This window comes from Pagrus pagrus, assembly GCF_965226575.1.
Source record: "Pagrus pagrus genome assembly, chromosome: 4".
NCBI classification, from domain to species: Eukaryota; Metazoa; Chordata; class Actinopteri; order Spariformes; family Sparidae; genus Pagrus; species Pagrus pagrus.
The window spans coordinates 30,357,926-30,378,725 of NC_140188.1; the positions used below are offsets into that span (position 1 = coordinate 30,357,926).

The window sequence follows — 20,800 nt, forward strand, 5'->3', positions numbered from 1 at the left end:
AATTGCACTTGTTTTTCAGTCTTCTTTTCAATCTATTTCCGTGGTATCCAAATGGATGCCGGCATATTGGTGTGCCATGGGGATTTTTTTTACAACCATACACTATTATTACAATATACAACTATACAACAAGAAATGAATGAGTTTCTTAATTTACTTTATCGGTCCTTTGTCCGCATTCATTTCCCAACACAGTGGCAAATTCTATACCCTAAAAAAAACTTTCAAAACCAGAGGTGACAGAGGATAACAAGGTTTATGGAGCAGTTACCCTCATTTTTAATTTTGTAATCTATCTGATTTAAATCTGCGTGTTGCTGCTTTTATACAATTTTACAAAGTTTCGAATAAATTATTGAATAATTTTGAATAATTTTTTTTATTAATATTTTTAGGTGAGCTTTGTAGGTGTAGAAAAAACATAAATGTGCACAGAGTGATTAGATAGCATGTCTTATAGAGGATATTTTGAACAGATATGAGCACAGGTGTACCTTGAGGCTGGCCCTTCAGTGCGCCTTCGACACAAAAGGTTTGCAAATCACTGACCTATGTCACGCCCTTCTGTAGCTACAGAGTTTCCACAGAGCAAAATAAAGCATTTCATTTTTCAAGTCATGTATGTTTACTGTCTTTCACGTGTTTAAATATTTCTTAAGTCTTCATCAATTACTTCTTTGGCCACTTGGGGGCAGCACAACAAGCCTCCTGTATCACACAAAACTTTAAACCACCCATAACTGCTTAACCAGAATTTAAGCTCAGTGGACCTCCGATCTGCATTTTTTCATTACGATCCATGCATTGTTCCCTGAGACAATGATGAAAATATTGGAAAACACAATGTTAAAGAACCTAAGAACAAATTCCTTGATCCATCCCTTTATTTGGATTCACACCAAAATGTATCTATTCTGGGCTGAGATCCATCTTCCATCAAGTTTTGTGGAAATCTGTTCAATAGTTTTTGTGTAATCCTGCTGACAAACCAGCCAACAAACAAACACACACAGGTGAAAACATAACCTCTTTCTACTGTATTCCTATACGTCACTGGGCCATATCAATGACAACAGAGCCCACTCCCATCTGCTCACGAAGACCATGAGATGTGTCTGAAAGCGCAGGAAAAAACCTAGTAAGTGAAAGATGAGTTAAGATTGTTTTTATCAAAACCTTGAATATGGTTTTGCTGTACCTTTATAACCATCTGGTTGTCTGAAAGTCATAGGATCTTTTGTTATGATTTTCCATACAAACTGTTTTTGATGACACTGCATTGACAATTTCATCTCAACGAGCCTGTAGCAAAAAACATCATATTAGGAATGACTATAATGACCAGACTAACATTCAATAATGTTGTTCTTGGATACAGCCCACTCCAGAGCTCTGAAGCAGTCCACCTGCCCAGACTCTTTGCATAACCTTCTGCATTCAAAGGCAAACCGCCAGCTCTTAAAATTGAAAAACAAACCATGAAATAGCATGCAAGTGGACACATGGTTAATAAAATATACTACTTAGAAAAGCCACCGTTATATATTTTGTTAATGTTGGAGTTCTGACCACAGCTCCAGAGTTCTCTCCAAATGCCACAATGTGGTCATTGGCTAAATAGTGCAGCAGTGAGGCACAAACCACTTTCCCTGAAGCCAAACAACTTGTTGTTCACCACTGGTGAAACCCAAGCAGGCCACTGCATGTCAGATGGAGATCCCTGGGTATTAATTAACAGTGTAGCTGAAGCGGAGACAGAAAGAGCAAAATAAGAAGACTGAGAGAGTCAAAGTGTTCTCTTTGACAGCTGTTGACAAGCTTTAAATCCTCCAAACTCCTCTTCATCCTCACCTCCATCATCAAGCTGTCAGCGAGGACTTGTGGTACCATTTAAATTGTTTACGTATGTAGTAATATGCCATTTTAGGGAGTAAAAATAAAGAATCATGTCATTCTGTGACAGGTGCAGCAAAAGACTGGCAGAGCAGAGGTGCCACGTGTGGAGGTGCTGTAAACCAACAAAGAAGCCCTTAACACCAACAAGCAGCACACTGACAAACCAGAAAGAGTAGTAGGTAGTACAGGTGCACTGACAAAGAGCACCTGTGCATTCTCAGAGTAGGTGGAGTGGTAAAAATGTCAGTCTATCAGCAGATATGACGTGTCCTCTGGACTCACAGAGGGAATGTTCCACACTTACAGAGTGTTACTGACCGAAGTCCAATGGCAAAACAGCTCACAGAGAACATCTGAACAACTTGATTCAATTATATTCATTACAAACATTATATTGTATCATCGCCACCACTGACCCACTTTCTCCACCATATGATTACAGCCAATGTTGTTCAGTGCACGTAAGTGAGTACAGGAGTCTCAAAGGCCACATTTCATTTAGTTTTTGGGCAAACCCACCTCAACACTTGCATGCATTTATGAAGTTGCCTTAACACATTTTAAAGGCTGACATAAGTGTCAGCTTGCTTTTGTGAAAGTGTAATTTGTATTTATTTGTATTGACGGATGTTTGCCTCAATAATAATCACCAACTGGAGTTTACTCAGCCTTTTATTTGCCAAATAAAGGCAGCATCATGTTAACAGACACATTTAACAAAGGAAACCCATGAAGTGTCCATACAAATGCTTGTGATGTCAACATCAAGTGGCTGCACTCTGTTACATCTACAGTACATCTAGACACTGACAACAATCTGGCTCCAGCTGAATTTTCCATCCAGACTGCTGTCTAAGAGAAAGAGACTATATTCATTTTAAACTGTCCCACTTTCCAGTCCATAAAAATCAGACATCTCCCAAACCAGAGCCTCGCCTTGGACCCCATTTATAGGAGCAGAGAGCCGGCTCTTCCAGCCAGACCTGTCACACACAAACACAGACACAGACACAAACACAGACACACACACACACAGACATGCCCTGTTTGGTCCTGGTTTCATCCTCCACACACAAGCACACACTTTCTCTGTCCACTCAGAATTGTGACAGACGTGCATCCACCACACTGGATTGTAGACTGGCATGGATAAAGTTTTTGCCGCCAGCAGCTTCTCTTGCCTCTCACCAATCAGCTGTCAGATTATATAAAACCTTCAAAGCACTTGATATAACCTCAGTCAGTCAGTCCCACTAAAAATGCTCTCAATGGGATTTTAAGACTAATTTGTGGATCAATTTAAGAATAACTGAACAAAAGTTAAACATTGAATTGTTCTTAATATACAGTTAAGTATATTAACCATAAATCAACCATGTAATTATGGCATACATGGTTGGAGTGGTCCGTCAATGACTTAGTTCTGAATCACCAGATCTCCACAGAGCTGTGCCAAAGCAGGAGAAAAGGATGGGCTTGACCCATGATTATTCTTCTCTTGTGAAAAAACACTGTGGTGTGTTGGTATTTCACTAAACCAATCACAATCGTCTACTGGTCCTGGGCGGCACAAAGTCCAGTATTCAGTGACAGTGCCCTACCAAAACAGTGTTGGGGCTGGGAGGAAACTGGCTTTGCATGTAGGGAGGTTAAGCTCTTGCATTAAAATGGTTAAATCCCCATGAAACAAAACTTAACAGCTGCTGGCTTCCTTACGTTTGTACAGTTGGCAACCAGGTCAGGGTTGGGGAAATGTGATGTTTTCAGCATGTAGGCTGCAAGTTCAGAGGCTTATACCCACAGTCCACATCCAGTTAGTCAGAACACCAGCGACTTAACTGGTATGACAGTGTGAAGCATATTTATTGAGGCTGAGGTTACCTGTGGCTTAATACCACTTGTGCACTGATATAAAGGTGGAAATAAAGGTTAGAATATGATTGTGAGGTCCCACTACCTGATTTTACAGAGCATTTGTTTCTCCAAATCAAACATATTTCACAGCAATGGTATAAATATATATTTAATATCTTAGCTGAAATGGGTTTGGAAAATATACATTTTTGATTAATTTTTATTTTATTTTATCACTTTCTTCTAAATAATCCAGATGATTTTTGACCAACCAGGGGCAAAAAAAACTACCAGACAAATCACTGACATACAGCCCTGACACACCATCAGGTTATCACACTGTTATTATCACTGTTGTTAGAAAACCAAACAATGAGCTACAAATGAGTCATTTGGTTCAATTGCAATATTAAAGAGCAAAATGCTGATATTTCAGCATTGTGATATATTTACAACAACAATGCTTGCATGCTGATGTTTAGCAGGTGTAATGTTTATGATCATAGTTTGGGGGATGGGAATGATTGATGATGAATTCATAAATATTGTTTAGCTGCACGTTCAGGCTTAGCAAGCAATAGGAACTAGAAGATCTCTGAATTAGATGGCGTACATCCCGTAATGCTTCAGGAATGAATTGGGTAACTATCTATAAATGCTGGCAAAACCCTAAAGGTGGTGGCCAAGACAATTTAAAACACAAATGCTAGTCCAGCAATCTGGGCTACCTAAAGGGCTGCTCAATATGGTTAAAAATCAAACTGCGATTACTTTGATGGATATTGTGATTGTGATATGATTCACAATAAGTAGGAATGGTCATTTTAGCATCACTCACTTTTGATTTTCACTAAAAAAACTATCATAGTCATGATGATGTGACCTTTGTTGTAGTCTGTACCAAACAAATATGTTTTCTTCCATCTGGAGAACAATAACAAATCTTACCTTCATCAAAAAACTGCAGCTTCTTGAGATTTGTATTTTGTGCTTCACCATATTAAGTTTTTTGATACTAACAATAATAATATATTTTATTTGTACAGCACTTTTCAAGAGACTCAAAGATATTTTACATGTGAACATAAAAGCAATACACTAGAAACAAATATCATAAAAGCAGCACACTACAAGCAAATCTAAAAACATACATCACACGACATTAATCACACATTAGATACGATTTCCATCATTCTTCATCACTTTTTTTTTTTTTAGTTGAGACAGCTTATATAAGCCTTTTATATAATTGTCATTTTTATGTATGCTATTGCTGCTTTTGTTTGAATTTTTCTCTTGAATAGCTATAATATCTATGCTTGGATTTTTTTACTGTTGTTTCACTGTCTATACTGTTTATAACTTTGCATTTGTTTTCAACTCTGATGAAAGAGTGTACATGAGCCGAGCTATCTTAGTAACACAATTTCAGACGTAGTTTTTCTATCAACAGCAGTTCACAGCCAGAGCATCTTGTCTCCACTGTACAGAGAAACCACTTGATGAGAGGATACCTGCCACACTGAGAGCTGTCACTGCCATGTTGACAGACTGCTGCCTAATTTAGACGAGGCCAAACGAAAAGCACAAGGCCTTTCATACTTGGCTGGCTGACCTCCTTAAAATAGAGTGCCCAGTATCAATGTGAAGAAATTATATTCCGGTACTGACACCCCAGGGAACGTGAGGTCACAGCACTAACAGCACAAACACTAGAACCTGAGAACATTGTCTGCATGTTCAGTTTACTGGCAGCAGGAGCTATACCTATCTGTGACAAATGTTTGGGGAGTTGATGTCAAGCATTCTCATGAGGGTCAAATAGTGCAAGCATACATACATATACACGTATGCACGTACACTATATTCTACAGCAAATGTACTATTGAAAGGACTTGATGCAACTGTATGGATTACCCACCTCGGGTTTATAGTTGATTGCAGTCTTGATCACAAATTATGGTAAGACGGACCGGGAGACCAACACATCGGTACTTATGCTAGTGTTGTACCTGAGGGACATGGTGCAGTCATTCCAACCCTCACCTATGGTCATGTGGCTTAGGGTTGTAACCAACATTAAGAGATCAAGGATACAACTGACCTGAAGAACTGAAGAAGCCTCTTGGATGAGAGGTGAAACGTATTCAAGGAACTGAAACAAGTCCAGTTGCCTATGATTCAGTACTTGGATGACTGAGAATCTTCACCAACATCACGGACCAAAAAGATCAAAATGAATTTCCTTCGGACAGAGGAGGTCTGTGCAGGTGTTATTACCTCTCACACCATTCCCATGTTGGGTTGGAATCTAGGTAGCTGTGTCGGACAGTTCCTGTAGTTTCTGAGGCAGATAATCTGACAATCATGCTCACTTTGTGCAGCGATTGTTAGATTTGTGAAGGTGAGACAGTAAGAAGCTTTGAAATTCTCTTTCAAGATTTTTTTCATTTTTAAAAAAGGTGCAACATGTAAAAAATTTGACTTTAAAGCATTGAAATATTAACTAAAATCATCACAGCTAGCTACACGGCTAACAGAGCTAATTAGGTATTGGCAGCTATAGTAAGCAGTTGTTGGTGGTTAGTTTTGGTGATATGCTGTCCTTTATTTGTTCGCAGTATGACTTTCACAGGTGGCCAGTTCTTACATAGAGTATTGCACCTTTAACACAATTACTTGTTCGTGTAAACAACCAAGTGCAACACTCTAAATATCTTCAAGGAGAAAGTCGTAAAATGAGCTCCATAGTCCCCATCAGGAACATCACGTTATGCCTCTTTATGATAGCAGGTTTTAACTGAGTGTGGCCATGTGTGACAGATAGAAACACTTACACCTTGAGATGAGTTAAAAGACACGTTGTGCAAACTCATCCCATTTGCCCGGTGAAAGCAGCAGTGGCCAAAGGGTAACCCAACAGTTGGTGCAGATGAAGGCACAGGGGGGTGATAAATGAAGGGAAGGAACTTTCTGAGCACCTTCATGCTCCCCAGAGAATGAACTCATTTCTGTTTTGGAACTACTATTGACCTTATACACTAAAAGCAAACTGTAGAATTGCTGTCAGACCATTCAACTCCGTAGTGCTGATCAAAATAATAGATTTTGGAGTCACAGACATAAACCATTGGGCCGCACAGTATGCACAGTTTAAAAACTGACAGGCTGCCAAAAATACCAAGACTCTGCTTCACAGTCTACTTACAGTTCTCATACCATGTGTTTGCCGCCAGCAAACCACTGACCAGACATACCTTAGCACAGCAATGATGAAGTACAAATTCTTTTATAGGTCTGTGTATTGCTCAGATGTGGGAGCAGCATCACCTGGACTGATGTGCAGACAGATTGTTGTTTGGTAACCTATCAACAACAGGTTTCTGATTCTGCAACATTTTACTTTATGAGAAGGACTGTATACGTTTTATTAAATGTCTTATAAAGAGAAAAGCTAATCCTACACTGGCAAGGGGCTCTCAACAAATGATTAGCTGTGTCTCTTCCAAAAAAATGGCCAACGTCTGTGAATATTTCAGTTCTTTCAGTGAATGATATTGAGTCACTTCATAATGTTTGTTTGCAGTTTTACTTAGTTGGAGGGTGAGTGTGTGTTTACAGATGCTGTGTTGGCTCTGTGTACCGTAATTCCAATCATGTGAACAAGCAATTAGCATTCCTTAGCTAACTTACATGTAGTCTGCAGAACTACTGTACTATGGAAATTCATTATCAATCTAACCTTTATAACAGAGTTTAAGTTGAATATTATTAGAACTTATAGTTAGTTAGGGCGATAGTGATATATTCTATCAGGATATTACAGGATGGTAAAGTTTAATTTTTCTTCACAGCTGGTACGGTGTGTTCACTCTGTGTTCATGGCTTCATGTTTCTGGAGCGACAGATTATTATTTTGTTGCAGTCAGTTGGAGAGTTAGAACATCATTCAGCTGTGGATGCTACAATGACAAGTCAGGATACATGTCAAGAGAGATACAAATGTTTAGCTACAATAAGTAACAAATACAAAACAATATGCTAATATGTTAAATATTTTTACTTTCAAATTCTTTAAAATCTAAATTAGCCTATATTCAAGGTGTACAAGGACAAGCAAACACAAGAAAACTGAAGAAAACAAGGTTGTGGGTATTTTAATGGGACACGTGAGTCTGCAGTGAGTACTTTAGACTTTAGTTTGCAGTGTCAACATGAGTTGACCCTTAGTGCTGCAACTTTCTGCTCCCTTACTTTTGCAGCTGAGGGGCCAAAGACCTGCCTGATGGTCACTGAACAAGGGCAGTTGTGATATGTGTGATTTGAACAGACAGACAATCTGTCTGAGAGACAAACTAAAACCACCATTACTAGAGCCACATTGTTAGCATGGCTAAACCTTTATTGTATATACTAATTCAGTTGATTTTGCCAATTTGTTTTGATTGTTTTATTTGTTGGGATGTAATGAAATACAGAATTTCACAATGTCACGATCAAAACATTCTGCGCTACACTCGAGCTATAGTAACACCCCGACCTGTTCAGCCATTCTCAAGAGCTGCAAGAATGATCGCAGGGCGGGATGTCCTGTCACTGTTCCGCCACCTGGTCAGTCTGCTTCATCTAACAAGCCAAGAGATACTTTAGACACTTTACCAGCGGGGAAACTATGGCTCACAATCCGCTGCATCAGCTCTGCTGCTAGCTGTTTGTTTTTACAAACCAGCCGCCAGAAAAACACAACTACAACCCGTTAACACCCGACAACCACTGCACATACAATCAGGAAATAATAACGAGATTTTTGTGGCCCTGGTCACGTGCTGTAACAAGAGAAAGGGAGATCGGATGGACCTGCAGCCAAGTGCCTGTTCTCTGCTGTCTTCCCGTGTCACACCCCCCCTCCGGGTGCCCTGGTAGTCCCACTGTACAATCAGAGGGAGGGAGGGATTGCTGCTGGCTGCTGTATTGTTTTGCAGTTGTACATAATCCAACCATTAATTGCAAACGACAATTAATTGCTGCTTTTTACACATGCATAGGTCATGGCTGCTTTTTTGTACTAAAGAAGGAAAGCAGAAGAACCTCAAGTAGAAACAAATTGTCTACAACAAAATATATTGTGATAAATATCGTACTGTGATATTTTGGTATGGTTACATCCCTATTTATTTGATTTCATAATTTAATGCATTTATTTAAATCTATATATCTATTGATAACTTCCTGGACTGCGGTTTAACAAGTGATATTGATATTAAGTTTTTAAAGAACTCTTTAGTGGCATCTCACGACTGTTAAATGAATGCAGTGTTTCACCTGTTAATAAGTGTCCCAAACAGGAGTCTGATGGTCCTCTGAATGTTTTCAGTGCACAGCCAGCTCCACTGCTTCCTCATCAGCAGACACAGGATGTTCAGAGCCACCTCAGCCAGCGCCGTCTCAGATGCTGTGGTCACACAATGCAAGACACATAAATACACAACTCACCATGACAAACTACAAGAGATCATCTCAATCAGGTAGGTTTAGCATGAAAAAGCTGCATCTGACAGACAAGAATATAATATAATATAATATAATATAATATAATATAATATATAATCTGAAAAACAAACATTATGATCTGTGTCAGAGAAATACATTTCTTCTGTGTGCATCTGATCAACATGCAGGTCCAGTTATCACATCATCCACCTCATACATTTATTAACACTGCCCTCATGTGGATAGACCTAGATGCTGCCGGCTCTGCGGAGTGTGATTTTTTATTCTAGCACTCACAAATGTTCTTCTTCATTACAAGTACAATGGTTTAGTCAAAGCCGTCTTTTTGGTAAGCACAATCCTTCAATGCTGTCTGAGTGAAAGGCCTGATCAGGAAACAGAAAACATATTGATGGCATCACAACACAATAGTTCTCTGGGAATCAAACACACACCTCTCTTTAGTCTTCGGTCCGTCACGGATTAGCAGTTTTCGTAATACTGATATAATAATTGACTCCATAATAACTGACATGAATTCAAGATGACCACAGCTGCAACCATGCATACACATACACAGAGTAACCTGTTTACTGACAGCTTTCTGCAGTAACTTGATTTATTAAATGTCATGTACACAAGAAATACATCTTTCTGAAGCTGTTGGACTGGACTGCAATATCCACCCAGATAATTTGCCACGCTGAAGTAGCATATTAGTATTCTGAAACTGTCAGTCTGGTAACTTTTAAGGTGGAATTTTTGAGGTTCTGGTCACAATTTAATTTACACTGATCGCCCGGGAAAAAAGCACATTCCTTCATAAAGACAATGACCAGCTGCTTAACAAGAAAGAAATGCAATAAACGAAGAATGTCTCACACCAATGTCAAGCAAATTCACAGATAGTTGCTAGGGCAGACAAACTAGACATGGTTTCATTCATGAAGGTGAATGGAGAAAGTGTTATATAGAATCTCATTACATGATTATCGTGGCCAAAAGAATTCATGAGAACAATATTATTGCAATATCTATTTACTGCATATCTATATCTATATTAAGAAATCTTCTGTACACACTGATATTATTACATAATATGTGCACTGATATACACATTTAGCCATTCAGTAACCACAGTATGGGTTAGTTCCTGTCGGGCTATTTGTTGAATATTGACAGATGGAGCTTTGCAGTTAAAATTAGGTCATTATTCAGAGTCATTTAGTTTATCATTCAAGTAATTTTGTTAATCAAAAATGTTATATTTAATATATCATTAATGAATAACTAATATAAGATAGTTAAGCTAACTATCAATTAAAGAAACTGCTTAAAAATGTGTGTCCATACACCACAGACTTTTACAAAGAAATACCTAAGTGACAAAGTTTCACTTTCAGTTCTGGCTTTCTCATCCATCTCCCTCATATTGTCGCACTCTCTCTTAAAGGGGTCATCTTATATAACACTCAAACATCAAGTTTCCATCAATAACAGAGTTGCTTGAGTTAACTAAAACCAGAGTTCAGTGTCCACACTGCCTTCAATGGCAGATTTACATTCATCCAACCGGCAACACAGCTGTCATCCATGTCAGTGAATGAGGTTTTAGGTTTGGAAAGAAAAACTAAAAGGACAGTCACACCAAGTCACATTCCTGTGTGTGCAAGATGACTGAAAGATGGAACAAGCTGCAGTCGATCAGATATTCCTGCTGTAGTCATGGTGAGTTACTGAATGGAAAGCGGTGGAGTGAAGCAGACAGGAAAGTAGGAAGACAACAGTCAGTGAGTCAGCGAGTTGGTCTCACACAAAGGAAAACGAAAGCAGACAAGCCAGGGTGAGTCAGACGAGCAGACATGATGATTGCAGAGATAAAACTGAGAGGCTCGCAGGCTAAGATTCAAGTTCATAGTAACTTTTGGCTCAATTAAAATATTTGAACAAATCCATCTAACTGCAATACCAGCTCTCTTTATTTGTAATAGGCTTATGTGCTAGTGCCAACACTGGTATAAAGCTCTCTCCACTGGGTCCAGCAGACTACGAGCAATAACTCTACTGCATGGTATGCTGAGATGGCGAATGGTGATAGGTATTTCTATTATATCAGTACACTTTAAACACCTTTGTTGACTTTAAACTTACATACAGCAGCTTTAAGACATGTACCAACAAGCACTTGAGATCAAACAGAGTAAATAATTGATCTCACAATGTATCCCCCTTGCCATGTTCTTACCAGCTTCCTGACACTGCTTTCCACTCAGGCTGTCAATAATGTGGCCTCTGAATTCTGTCACTACTGGACTGTCGTCCCTCTCTGGTTCGCCTCTCATGGACAGTTTTTCTTGTTCGGTGATAAAGGTTTGTAGATCTCCCAAAGACATCCCGTTAAACACCTTCAAGATGAAAGCAAAACTTGAACCATCCCTTAAAAAGTCACTGTATTACTGAATCACTGGTGCTCATCAAAGTGCAGTTACTTACTGTGCTGGTTTGCTCAAAACTGAACAAAACCTGTGGTTTAATGTCTGAGCCGTTCATAAAGGGGATGTTTTTACTGGAGAACTTCAGACGAGACCTAGGATCATACAAATCATACAAACAATTTAATGTTTATATGAAAACAAATCTATAAAATGAATTAAATATAATTTATTAATTGTCAATATTTAAATCTGTGTGATTAATATTAACATTTTATGTCCTGGTTATCATGGCCAAAATAATCCAGATAGGGATACGATGGGCAAGCTGAGCCTTTAGACATGGTAGCAGGCTTCGAAATATAATGTAATTGCAATGACTGGAAAGATGTAGGATCCCCTTTGTGGCGATTAAAAATAAATCAGGAAATCAATGTAGGACTGTATGTTGGCAAGCTAGACAGCTTTATCAAGTCACATGAGGATATTCACAATGATCTCAATAATGGAAATTTACCATGATCATGATGTAAGACCTCATATCTTCCCATCCCTATACATCTACAAACTGGTGTCATCACAACCAGGGAATTAACACGGGATTTTTCGGGTGGACATTGCTAACATTGTGGAGGTAAAGCAGGGGAAACCCAGTGTTTCTGCAAGTCTGCAAAATTTTTGCAAGTCTGCAAAAAGGTTTGCCCCTTGTGTAACACCTCCCTCTGTATAGGTTTGTGTTTCCTGGCAAAACTGGATCTCTGGAGTCGTACTTGCTCTTCTTGTCACCACTTATTTTCCCTCCATCCACCTCTCCTTCATTCTCCTCTGTTGGGCTCTGAGGTTCTGAACGAGGAAACGCCGTCTTCAGAGTGTCCACGATAGCATTCACCACAATCTATACACAAAAACACACAAGCACTGCATTACAAACTCACTGTGAAACCAATAGAGGCTTAGGCATAATTCTCTTACAAATAAACATAATTCAGGACCAAACCTTATCTATGCGTGACACAATAAATGGTTTCTTGACAAAGGCGATCCTGGCGTCTGTATTGAGAGCCAGAAACTCCTGCATCTCTTCACTGTTGGCTATTTCAGAGATGATACAGAGTTGCTGAAATAGAGGACAAACAATGTAAAATGTTACATTAGGCCTACAAATACTTAATTAATGTAATTAAATATCAATCAACTTACCTTTAGAAAGGTCTCCAGAAGTCCTTTCCTGGCCTCTATCTTGTCACTGTCCATGTTTCCAAAAGGCATGTCTGGAAATACTTTCTTTGGACCTTTCACACCTGAAACACAGATTACAGACAAAAAAAATCCTGGCCACTGTTAGGACTGGCGGCTCAGAACAGCCACAGCGTATCAAACTTGAAAGAGTCCATCCTTCCTACCTTTGATGAGTTTCCGTAGTTCTGTTTTTTCTTCCAGTCGCGTCTGCAGGTTGAGGAACTCACTGTATCGTCTGTTGACCATGTGATAGGCTACCGGCTGAACTGATGATGGATTCTCACAACCTGAGAGTACAACTTCAGCCTCCTCAGCATCTGGCTGGATGCTTCCTGGGTTCTCACAGCCCATCGCTGTCTCATACTGAAAACCAACACAACACAGTATAAGGCTTGTGCCAAGATTCAACATAGTTCAAGGATTGTTTTGATAATGACAAAATTCCCTGGGGCAATTCAGCAGAAAGATAAAAATGTATTACAATGTAAACAATCTCTATCTGATTCAACACACAGTTACCCTTATGATAGTAAACTGATTATCTTTAAGGTTTGGACAAATAGTCGGATAGAACATGTGATTTAAATTTAAGAATAAATCAGGAAATCAATGTAGGACTGTATGTTGGCAAGCTAGACAGCTTTAACAAGTCACATGTGAGGATATTCACGATTATCTCAATAATGGAAATTTACCATGATCATGATATAAGACCTCATATCTTCCCATCCCTATACATGACAAAACTGGTGTCATCACAACCAGGGAATTAACACGGGTTGTTGTGGTTGGACAATGCTAACATTGTGGAGGTGAAGCAGGGGAAACCCAGCGTTTAGTCATGTAATTTAAATATGACACCTTGGGCTCTTAAAAAAAATTTATGGACATTTTTCAATATTTTCTTACAGTCTTCTTCACTGCTTTTATTGGTGCATTGCTCTGTTTGTTGATGAGCTTCCACCAACAACTGACAATCAGTAAAAAATCCTCTGGGACCCGACACTGGCCAAAGGTGTTGTACCTGTAGGAGTGCGTCTGTTGCCCTAGTTTTTGTGGTGTGTACTGCACCGTTGGCACAAGTCAGCCCTTGTCAGCGGCATGTTGGCCAACTGAGTGTGTAGAATCACTCTCACAAGTCAGTGAGAGGGAACGCCCTGACTGACTGTTCAGTTAAGTGATTCCGTGCATGAGAAGAGAAACAGGGAAACAGGGACACTTGTAGTAACCATGATCTCACCCATTTAGTTCGGTTTCTCCTTTGTTTACAGACATATTCTCGATTGGAAGTGTTTATTATAGCAGTGGTGTTAAAAAAAAAACTACTTTATGATAACAACGGTTTGCATATCTGCAGTCTTACAGTTTCCCTTTTTGAATGATGAAACCTGGACACGGTGTCGGAGGCGGAGCCCTGGTCCGCCTATGAAAGCTGCTCATGCATGAAGCCAAAAAAGCTCATCTTCCTGGCTGTAAAGTACCAAGATCTTGTGCATTGTGGGGTCAATAGAGTGTGAACACTAGAAACTTTCACAGGCTGAGCTTCCCCTGTAGCCCCTGGCCAACTTGAATTGAGATAAAATGATTTAATCCTGTGGCTCTTCTAGACTTGACGGTGAAATAAGTGATATTTTTTAGGTATTGTTATGCTCAATAAAATGTATCCACAGTTTACAGCCGCTTCTTTCACAATGTAGGTTTAGGGGAGAAAGTCACTTGTGGGCCCCTGTGTATCGCGTTGTAATTACACCATTTGGCCACTATGTCAAATTGGCTTCAAAACCTAGCGCTCTTCCTGGGGGCTTGCTACCACTGCCTGGTGGTACGGAGAGGTATCTGCTCTCACACAGGCGCAGAAGGTACAAGCTAGTAAGCTTGGCTGTAGTCTTTCCGTTGGGTGAAGCTTTTAGCTGAGACACAGGTCGAACCCACTCATAGCAAGTGCTACTAGCAGTCAAAAACTACTGCCTTCATCATTGATAACTTGAAGATGTCTTTGATAATCTCTACAGCTAGTTATCTTTCAGCCTAGTGCCACTAGAACCACGCCATAGAGCACACCATAGAACAACTGGATCGCAAAGAAAACATTTCTGCCAACGTGTTGCACCAGCAAAATTGCAGTAATGATTAACGAACAGAGGAAGGAGAAACAGATATAGGTGATGTTATCTACTTACTTTGATAGTGTAAAGAGTGTAGGGGTGTGAGCCTGTGCCACGGTGTTCCTTTGCTGTGATGGTGCCAGTGATGCGCAGGTTCTGGATGATGACTGGTCCATCAGGGCTGCTGAGGGGCTCAAAACTGAATGAGGGCATGGGAGAAGAGGCCTGCAATGGACTGACTTCAGTCAGCTCACTGTGGGTCACCAGCCCACCCTGTTCTACACCCAGTAGGAGCTCTCTGGCTGGGTTTACAGGAAGGGAACTGCTCTCAATCTCCAGGTCCTGGTGGCCGCTCATAGTAGGAGTCCCCTCTGCTGTCCGACCTGGTGAAGGGCCGCAGCCATTACGATACTCTACTGGTTGTGAATTCACCAGGACTTTAGGGCAGGAGCCATCCACTGGACTGGGGCAAACATCCTCAATGTCCATACCATTATTGTTCTCAGCAGATGTGGCACATTCTGTCAGTCTGTCATACACACCCTCCTCTTGGCCTATCATGAGCAGGGAATCAATGGGACTTTGTTTATAGTCAGTCAAAGGAGAGTCCAGGTCAGAGTCATTTTCCTGGTAAAATGGGTTTGATTTGCCTCCTCTCATGTAATGCCTTAAAAAGGGTTGAGTCGGTTCTTCTTCCTCTGTGTTTTGTGGACAGTCGACTTCCTCTGAGTCATTCACATCATAGGCAGCAAGCTCAGGGGTTGCCATTTCTGTGTCATTAAACATTTCAGTCTCAGCTCGAGGTGGAGGAACCTCATTATTCTTTTGAGGTACATGCGTTATCTCTTGTAGTGGAGCAGGCTCTGATTGAGCAGGTGGAGGTGGCAGTGGTGGTGATGAAGTCTCTGTTGTAACTGGCTCCTGTGGTTTGCTAGACTTGCTGAATATTTCGATCATGAGACTGTTTAACCAGTCAGGGTCAGACAATTTGGCAATGAGAGGGAGCAGAACGTTGCAGGTGATGAGCTCTCCAACAACAAACCGTCCTGTACGGGTCTCCAAGTGCGGTGATGGAACCAAAACATGCAGCAACATATCTCCAACTGCTCTGACGTAGTTTACTTCCACTGTGTCACTGGTCATGGCGAGATGAGGTGCGGTAACCTTGGAATATGCTTTCCACAACTGCTCGTTCTCACCGGTCCACTCTGCTGCCGGAGGAGTCTGCTGGCTGCTTACCAGCTCCTTGGCTCTGATGTAGTCCTGCAGGTGGCAGCCAAACAGATCCAGGATCCTTTGGGTCAGCTCCTGCAGTGATTCAAAAATATAAAACACAATATTTGGGTTTAACTGATCACAGTTCATGTCCAAACTGAGGCCATAACATGTAATGAGTAGTCACAGGTTAAAAATGTGGGGAACAATTGCCAAAGGCAGAACAGAAAGATGTGGCCTTGTGCATCTGTTATAATCTGTTACAAAATTGATGACTCCGCAGGTCAACAGTCAAAAACTCTCCATGATCAAATTTCTAGTTGTTACTGTACCCTTGTTTTCTCAAAGGCTTCCATTTAATTAAAAGAACAGATGTTTACATTAACGTGACGTTTAAGAAATCAGGTCACTGCAGAAACTATAACACAATTACACACAGTGTAGGCAAAGGCACGGCAACACTCGGCAAAAGTTCCCAATACTGATGTCTTTAGTCAAAGTACCTTCCTGTCCACCTGTCTTGCACGTATTTTCAGCTCCATGGCCATAGAGATCATGGCCTCCTGAACCTCTGTTTCAAAACCGCTCTCGGAGGACACAGTGGAGTACCAGGACGAGACAAAGTCCCTGATGATTTTCCTCACTGTGTTGTGAATCTCTTGGTCCAAGTGATGTTCATCCTCCACAGTTGGTGGAACCTGAAATTTAGCAATAAAAAATAAATAATAAACAATACTGATATATATGTGTGCCCCCATTCCAAGCAAAAGCAAGCAAGGCTTAGATTATCTCTGCCAAGTAAACCCAATAAAATGCTTACAACCATGCCTACACTGGAACTTAGACCACAGTTAACTGTACCTGCTCCAGTGTGATAAACCTCTCCAGGTGGACCACACTGTTGGACTCCAGGACGGCCTGCGAGCCGAGCCAGCCACCGAGCACTACCAGCAGGCTGGTGAACACGCACAGCAGCCAGATGTTGACCAGCAGGTGGAACAGCACCAACCATGCCAACACCACACCAAAGCCCAACAAGCTCCTCTGTCCCAACACCTCAGCCATGGCACTGTGGGGGTTACTGTCTCGCGTGACACTCTCAAGATGAGATGTGGAGATCATGCATGCCGGGGCAACATCACATCTTCAAAAACAAAACCAATGGAAAACACAGATTAGGTACATCATTTGAAACAGACTGAGAAGCTGCAGGCATTTCAGTATGTGATCAATGTGAATTCATGAGGATGAATTCATGGTGTCATTAACCTGCATAGAGGTCCAGGGGCAAAAATGAATTGAGTGTTTTCAATTAATTGTGTTCGTGTGTCAATATCAAAGACAGAGTAGAAAACAGTATTATGACCAACGCCACAGAAACAAACACTTTTCAAGTACTTGTTTAGTATAACTTAAATAGTTACTACATAGTTGTAATATATTAAACCTGATTACATAACTAGTTTTAGTAAACAGTGCATAATTTGCCAAACTTCGATTGGCCTCTTTAACAACCCATTTAACTGGATTTAATTGCAAAGCCAAAACATATTTATGCTAGCTGCTAACGTTAGTTTGCACGATGTCTCGGCAGCAAATGAGTGTTTAACAGCTTTATTATGAACCTAGCCAGAGTTCAGTCACACTATTATTATTTGTTTATCTGTATATATCAGTTCCGATAACCTCCAGCAGCTGGGTAAGAAGTTTGACTAACATTGGCCCCTGACGCACACCGTTATCTGCTCTTGTGAGAAAACGCGACACCAGACCCCGCTCACAAATTTGACAAATCTACTGTTCATCTGTTGCATGACAAATACACGCGCGATATACATGTTTTTAATGCTCACTGACTGCATTGCATGCAGCAGCGGAACATTCGGCCCACAGACTGTTCGACCTGGAGCGATACTATATTACAACATAACATCTACTGTATGAATAAGATCACGCTATAGCACGCTGTCCGTCTCTACCCTTCACGGTTCATTAGGAGTGGAGGAAGACTACAAATGAAAGGCGGGGAGATAAAAAGTCGAAATATGAGCGACTACATTGCTTGTCCGTGTACTACATTAATGCCGAAGTGAAGAGAAGATCCTAGCGATTTCTATGAGGTCTTCAATAATGTCCTGTGAGGTGTCACACTTTGCCAATAAGCACGTTTTCTTTTAAATCGTCAAATATTTTACCAGAGATATGTGGCGTTATGCTAGGACCCACCGACTGAAGTAAGTTAGATCAGGCTTCTCTTAGCCGGCTACAAAACACATCGCAGCACAGTGCAACAAGTAAAGTAGCTTCCTATCGTAGAGAAATGTCCCCTGGCTGCTGGCTCATTTAAACAGAGGAAGAAAATATTGAACCTGCACGAGCTGTCATGGCAGTACAAGGAGGTCTCGTGAGCGTCTGGTTTGTTTACTTCCTGTACCATGACGTATACGTCATAACAAAGCCTCCCCGTGACTCCGACGCACCTGTAAACGCTTTGGAAGAGTGACAGCGAGGTCGTCAGAAAAATATAAAAGCAGGACGTAAAAATAAAATATGACCTTATGCTGAAAAAAGATTGGGATAAAACGTAGGTTGCTTTGCTGGCGTCAACAACTACAGCTCCCATAAGGCTTTGTCAGCGGCTAAGGCTCATGGGATATGTTGTTTCATTGAGCAACTTTTTGGTGCAGATGATCTCCTAACAACAACTAATATGAGGAGTTTGTCTCTAAATGTACACAGTCAGAACACTCAGTCTTCTTTAATTCTTTGTCAAAGAGTGTCGCCTGCTGCAGTGTTTATAAAGTCTGCAGCTGAGAGCTGTACACTTGATAACAGACTTACAAGGAGTACTCTAAACATTATTTAGAAAAAAATGCTCCAATAAATAGGCCTGTATCAAACATGCCATAAGTGATGGCAGATGGTGTGAGCTCTGTTTATGGAGAGTGCAGTGGCATAAATGAGCCTGTTGATAAATAGTGATAAATATTGTGTAAGAGTGAGCTGAAGTTTGGAAACCACCTTGGAATCTCCAGTGGTTCCGTCAAAAAGGCACTGACAGACAGCTGAGGACACTGAGATGGATGGGCTGACAGGCTATAAGAGCTGAAACTGAATACCTTAAGTACATGAATAATTATAACATAATCAAATGCTTAAATTAATGAATAAATATTTAATTATACAATAAAATGTAAAAAAAAAAATGTTCATAAATAAATCACAAATTAAATGAGAAATTAAATACATAAATGTCAAATGTGTTTATTCATTCATTTATATATGTTTATATGCATTTGTATATTCATTTACCTATTTATATATTCAATTATTGACACATTTATAGCCCTCCAAATGTCTTTTATATTATGCCATTATGATATTATGAGTAGGAGAGTATTGTTGCCCTTGTTAGCAAACTCTTCATTTCTCACATCGATGGCAGGGCACACTCTGACCTACAAAGCCACAAAGGAAACTAAAGTGGCACAACAAAGCGTGGGAATGACTTCTTGCTGTAACCTGCAGAGCACATGCATTACCTTCAGCTATTATCATATTAAAAAAGTGTCACTCCATAACTCTGTGTTGTTGACTTCTGGACCTGAACAATTTAAAGTATGATGCTGTCAAAATCTTACATTCACAAAATTTCACGTAATGCAATTTAGCAACCTAATTAAACACCCAATCACTAATCTGATAAAACTATCATGACAATTTGGGTAAACACTTCTCCCCTTTTATTAGAGTGGAATGAGAAGATACACTATCACTCGCATATCTGTGTGCAAAGTTCAGAGCCAGAGCCAGAACATGATTTGCGTAGCTTAATTTAGCTTAATTTGTCTTATCTTAGCATAAACACCGGGAGCAGGCACAAACAGCTAGATTTCTCCAAAGTTAAGCTAGAGTCGGCCTGTTAGCACCTCTGAAGCTCACTACGAACAGAAATGTAAAAAGGACAAGATTTTGGGACTTGAGACAGAGCCAGGTTAGCGGTTTTCCCCTGCTGACATTGTTTGTGCTTTGCTAAGCTAATTGTCTCTTGGTTCCACACTGAACACAGACACCAGTGTGATGATATTGTCTTATCAATCTTGGAAAAAAAGACGATCAGGTGAAATATCTGGTTCTTTAACGGTAGCTGCTAATTTTAGATGTTCAGTTTGCTTACTGTGTCAGCTGTTGGAAGCATCAGACGGTGTTTACTGAAAACAGCTGCCTGCTTTGTGTTAATTGTGTCTATATTCTTTTTTTCTTTTTCACTCACATCTCCCACTGCTACCAAACTATTCTCCATACTTTGACACTTTTCATGAAGCAGATCCTACAAACCGACTCTGTAGTTAAGACCTCTGTCTGATTTCTCAGGGTGTTGGGAGAGCTGTATCCTACACATTATACATTAACATGGCTGACTTAGCTCCTAAAGCCTCATGAGTTCAGTGAACTCAGTATTTTTACATACGTTGATAAAATGTAAAATAAAACCTGCCCGTTGACCTCACACAGTGCTGCAGTCAGCTATGCATCATTTGTATACTGCTCGATAGTTTTGCAACCTTT

At 40.3% G+C, this 20,800-nt stretch overlaps 1 protein-coding gene across 3 annotated transcripts in view; it reads right to left on the reverse strand.

Moving 5' to 3' along the window:
* The window catches only part of snx19b (sorting nexin 19b), a 42,248-nt gene extending 23,565 nt beyond the window's left edge, over positions 1 to 18,683 (reverse strand). Inside the window, exons 1-11 of one of the 3 annotated variants that reach the window (XM_084350269.1) lie at positions 18,601 to 18,683; positions 17,093 to 17,375; positions 16,735 to 16,929; positions 15,092 to 16,324; positions 13,076 to 13,274; positions 12,873 to 12,973; positions 12,670 to 12,789; positions 12,443 to 12,567; positions 11,734 to 11,827; positions 11,486 to 11,645; positions 9,073 to 9,202 (exon numbers count right to left, since the gene is read on the reverse strand). In XM_084350269.1, coding sequence (XP_084206395.1) covers positions 9,073 to 9,202; positions 11,486 to 11,645; positions 11,734 to 11,827; positions 12,443 to 12,567; positions 12,670 to 12,789; positions 12,873 to 12,973; positions 13,076 to 13,274; positions 15,092 to 16,324; positions 16,735 to 16,929; positions 17,093 to 17,375; positions 18,601 to 18,668 — 2,708 coding nt within the window. In that variant the 5' untranslated portion in view covers positions 18,669 to 18,683. Of the gene's footprint in view, positions 1 to 9,072; positions 9,203 to 11,485; positions 11,646 to 11,733; positions 11,828 to 12,442; positions 12,568 to 12,669; positions 12,790 to 12,872; positions 12,974 to 13,075; positions 13,275 to 15,091; positions 16,325 to 16,734; positions 16,930 to 17,092; positions 17,376 to 18,426; positions 18,578 to 18,600 lie in introns of those variants that run through there. The other 2 variants (XM_084350270.1, XM_084350271.1) reach the window with 2 other exon arrangements.
* Between the last annotated feature and the right edge of the window lie 2,117 nt (positions 18,684 to 20,800).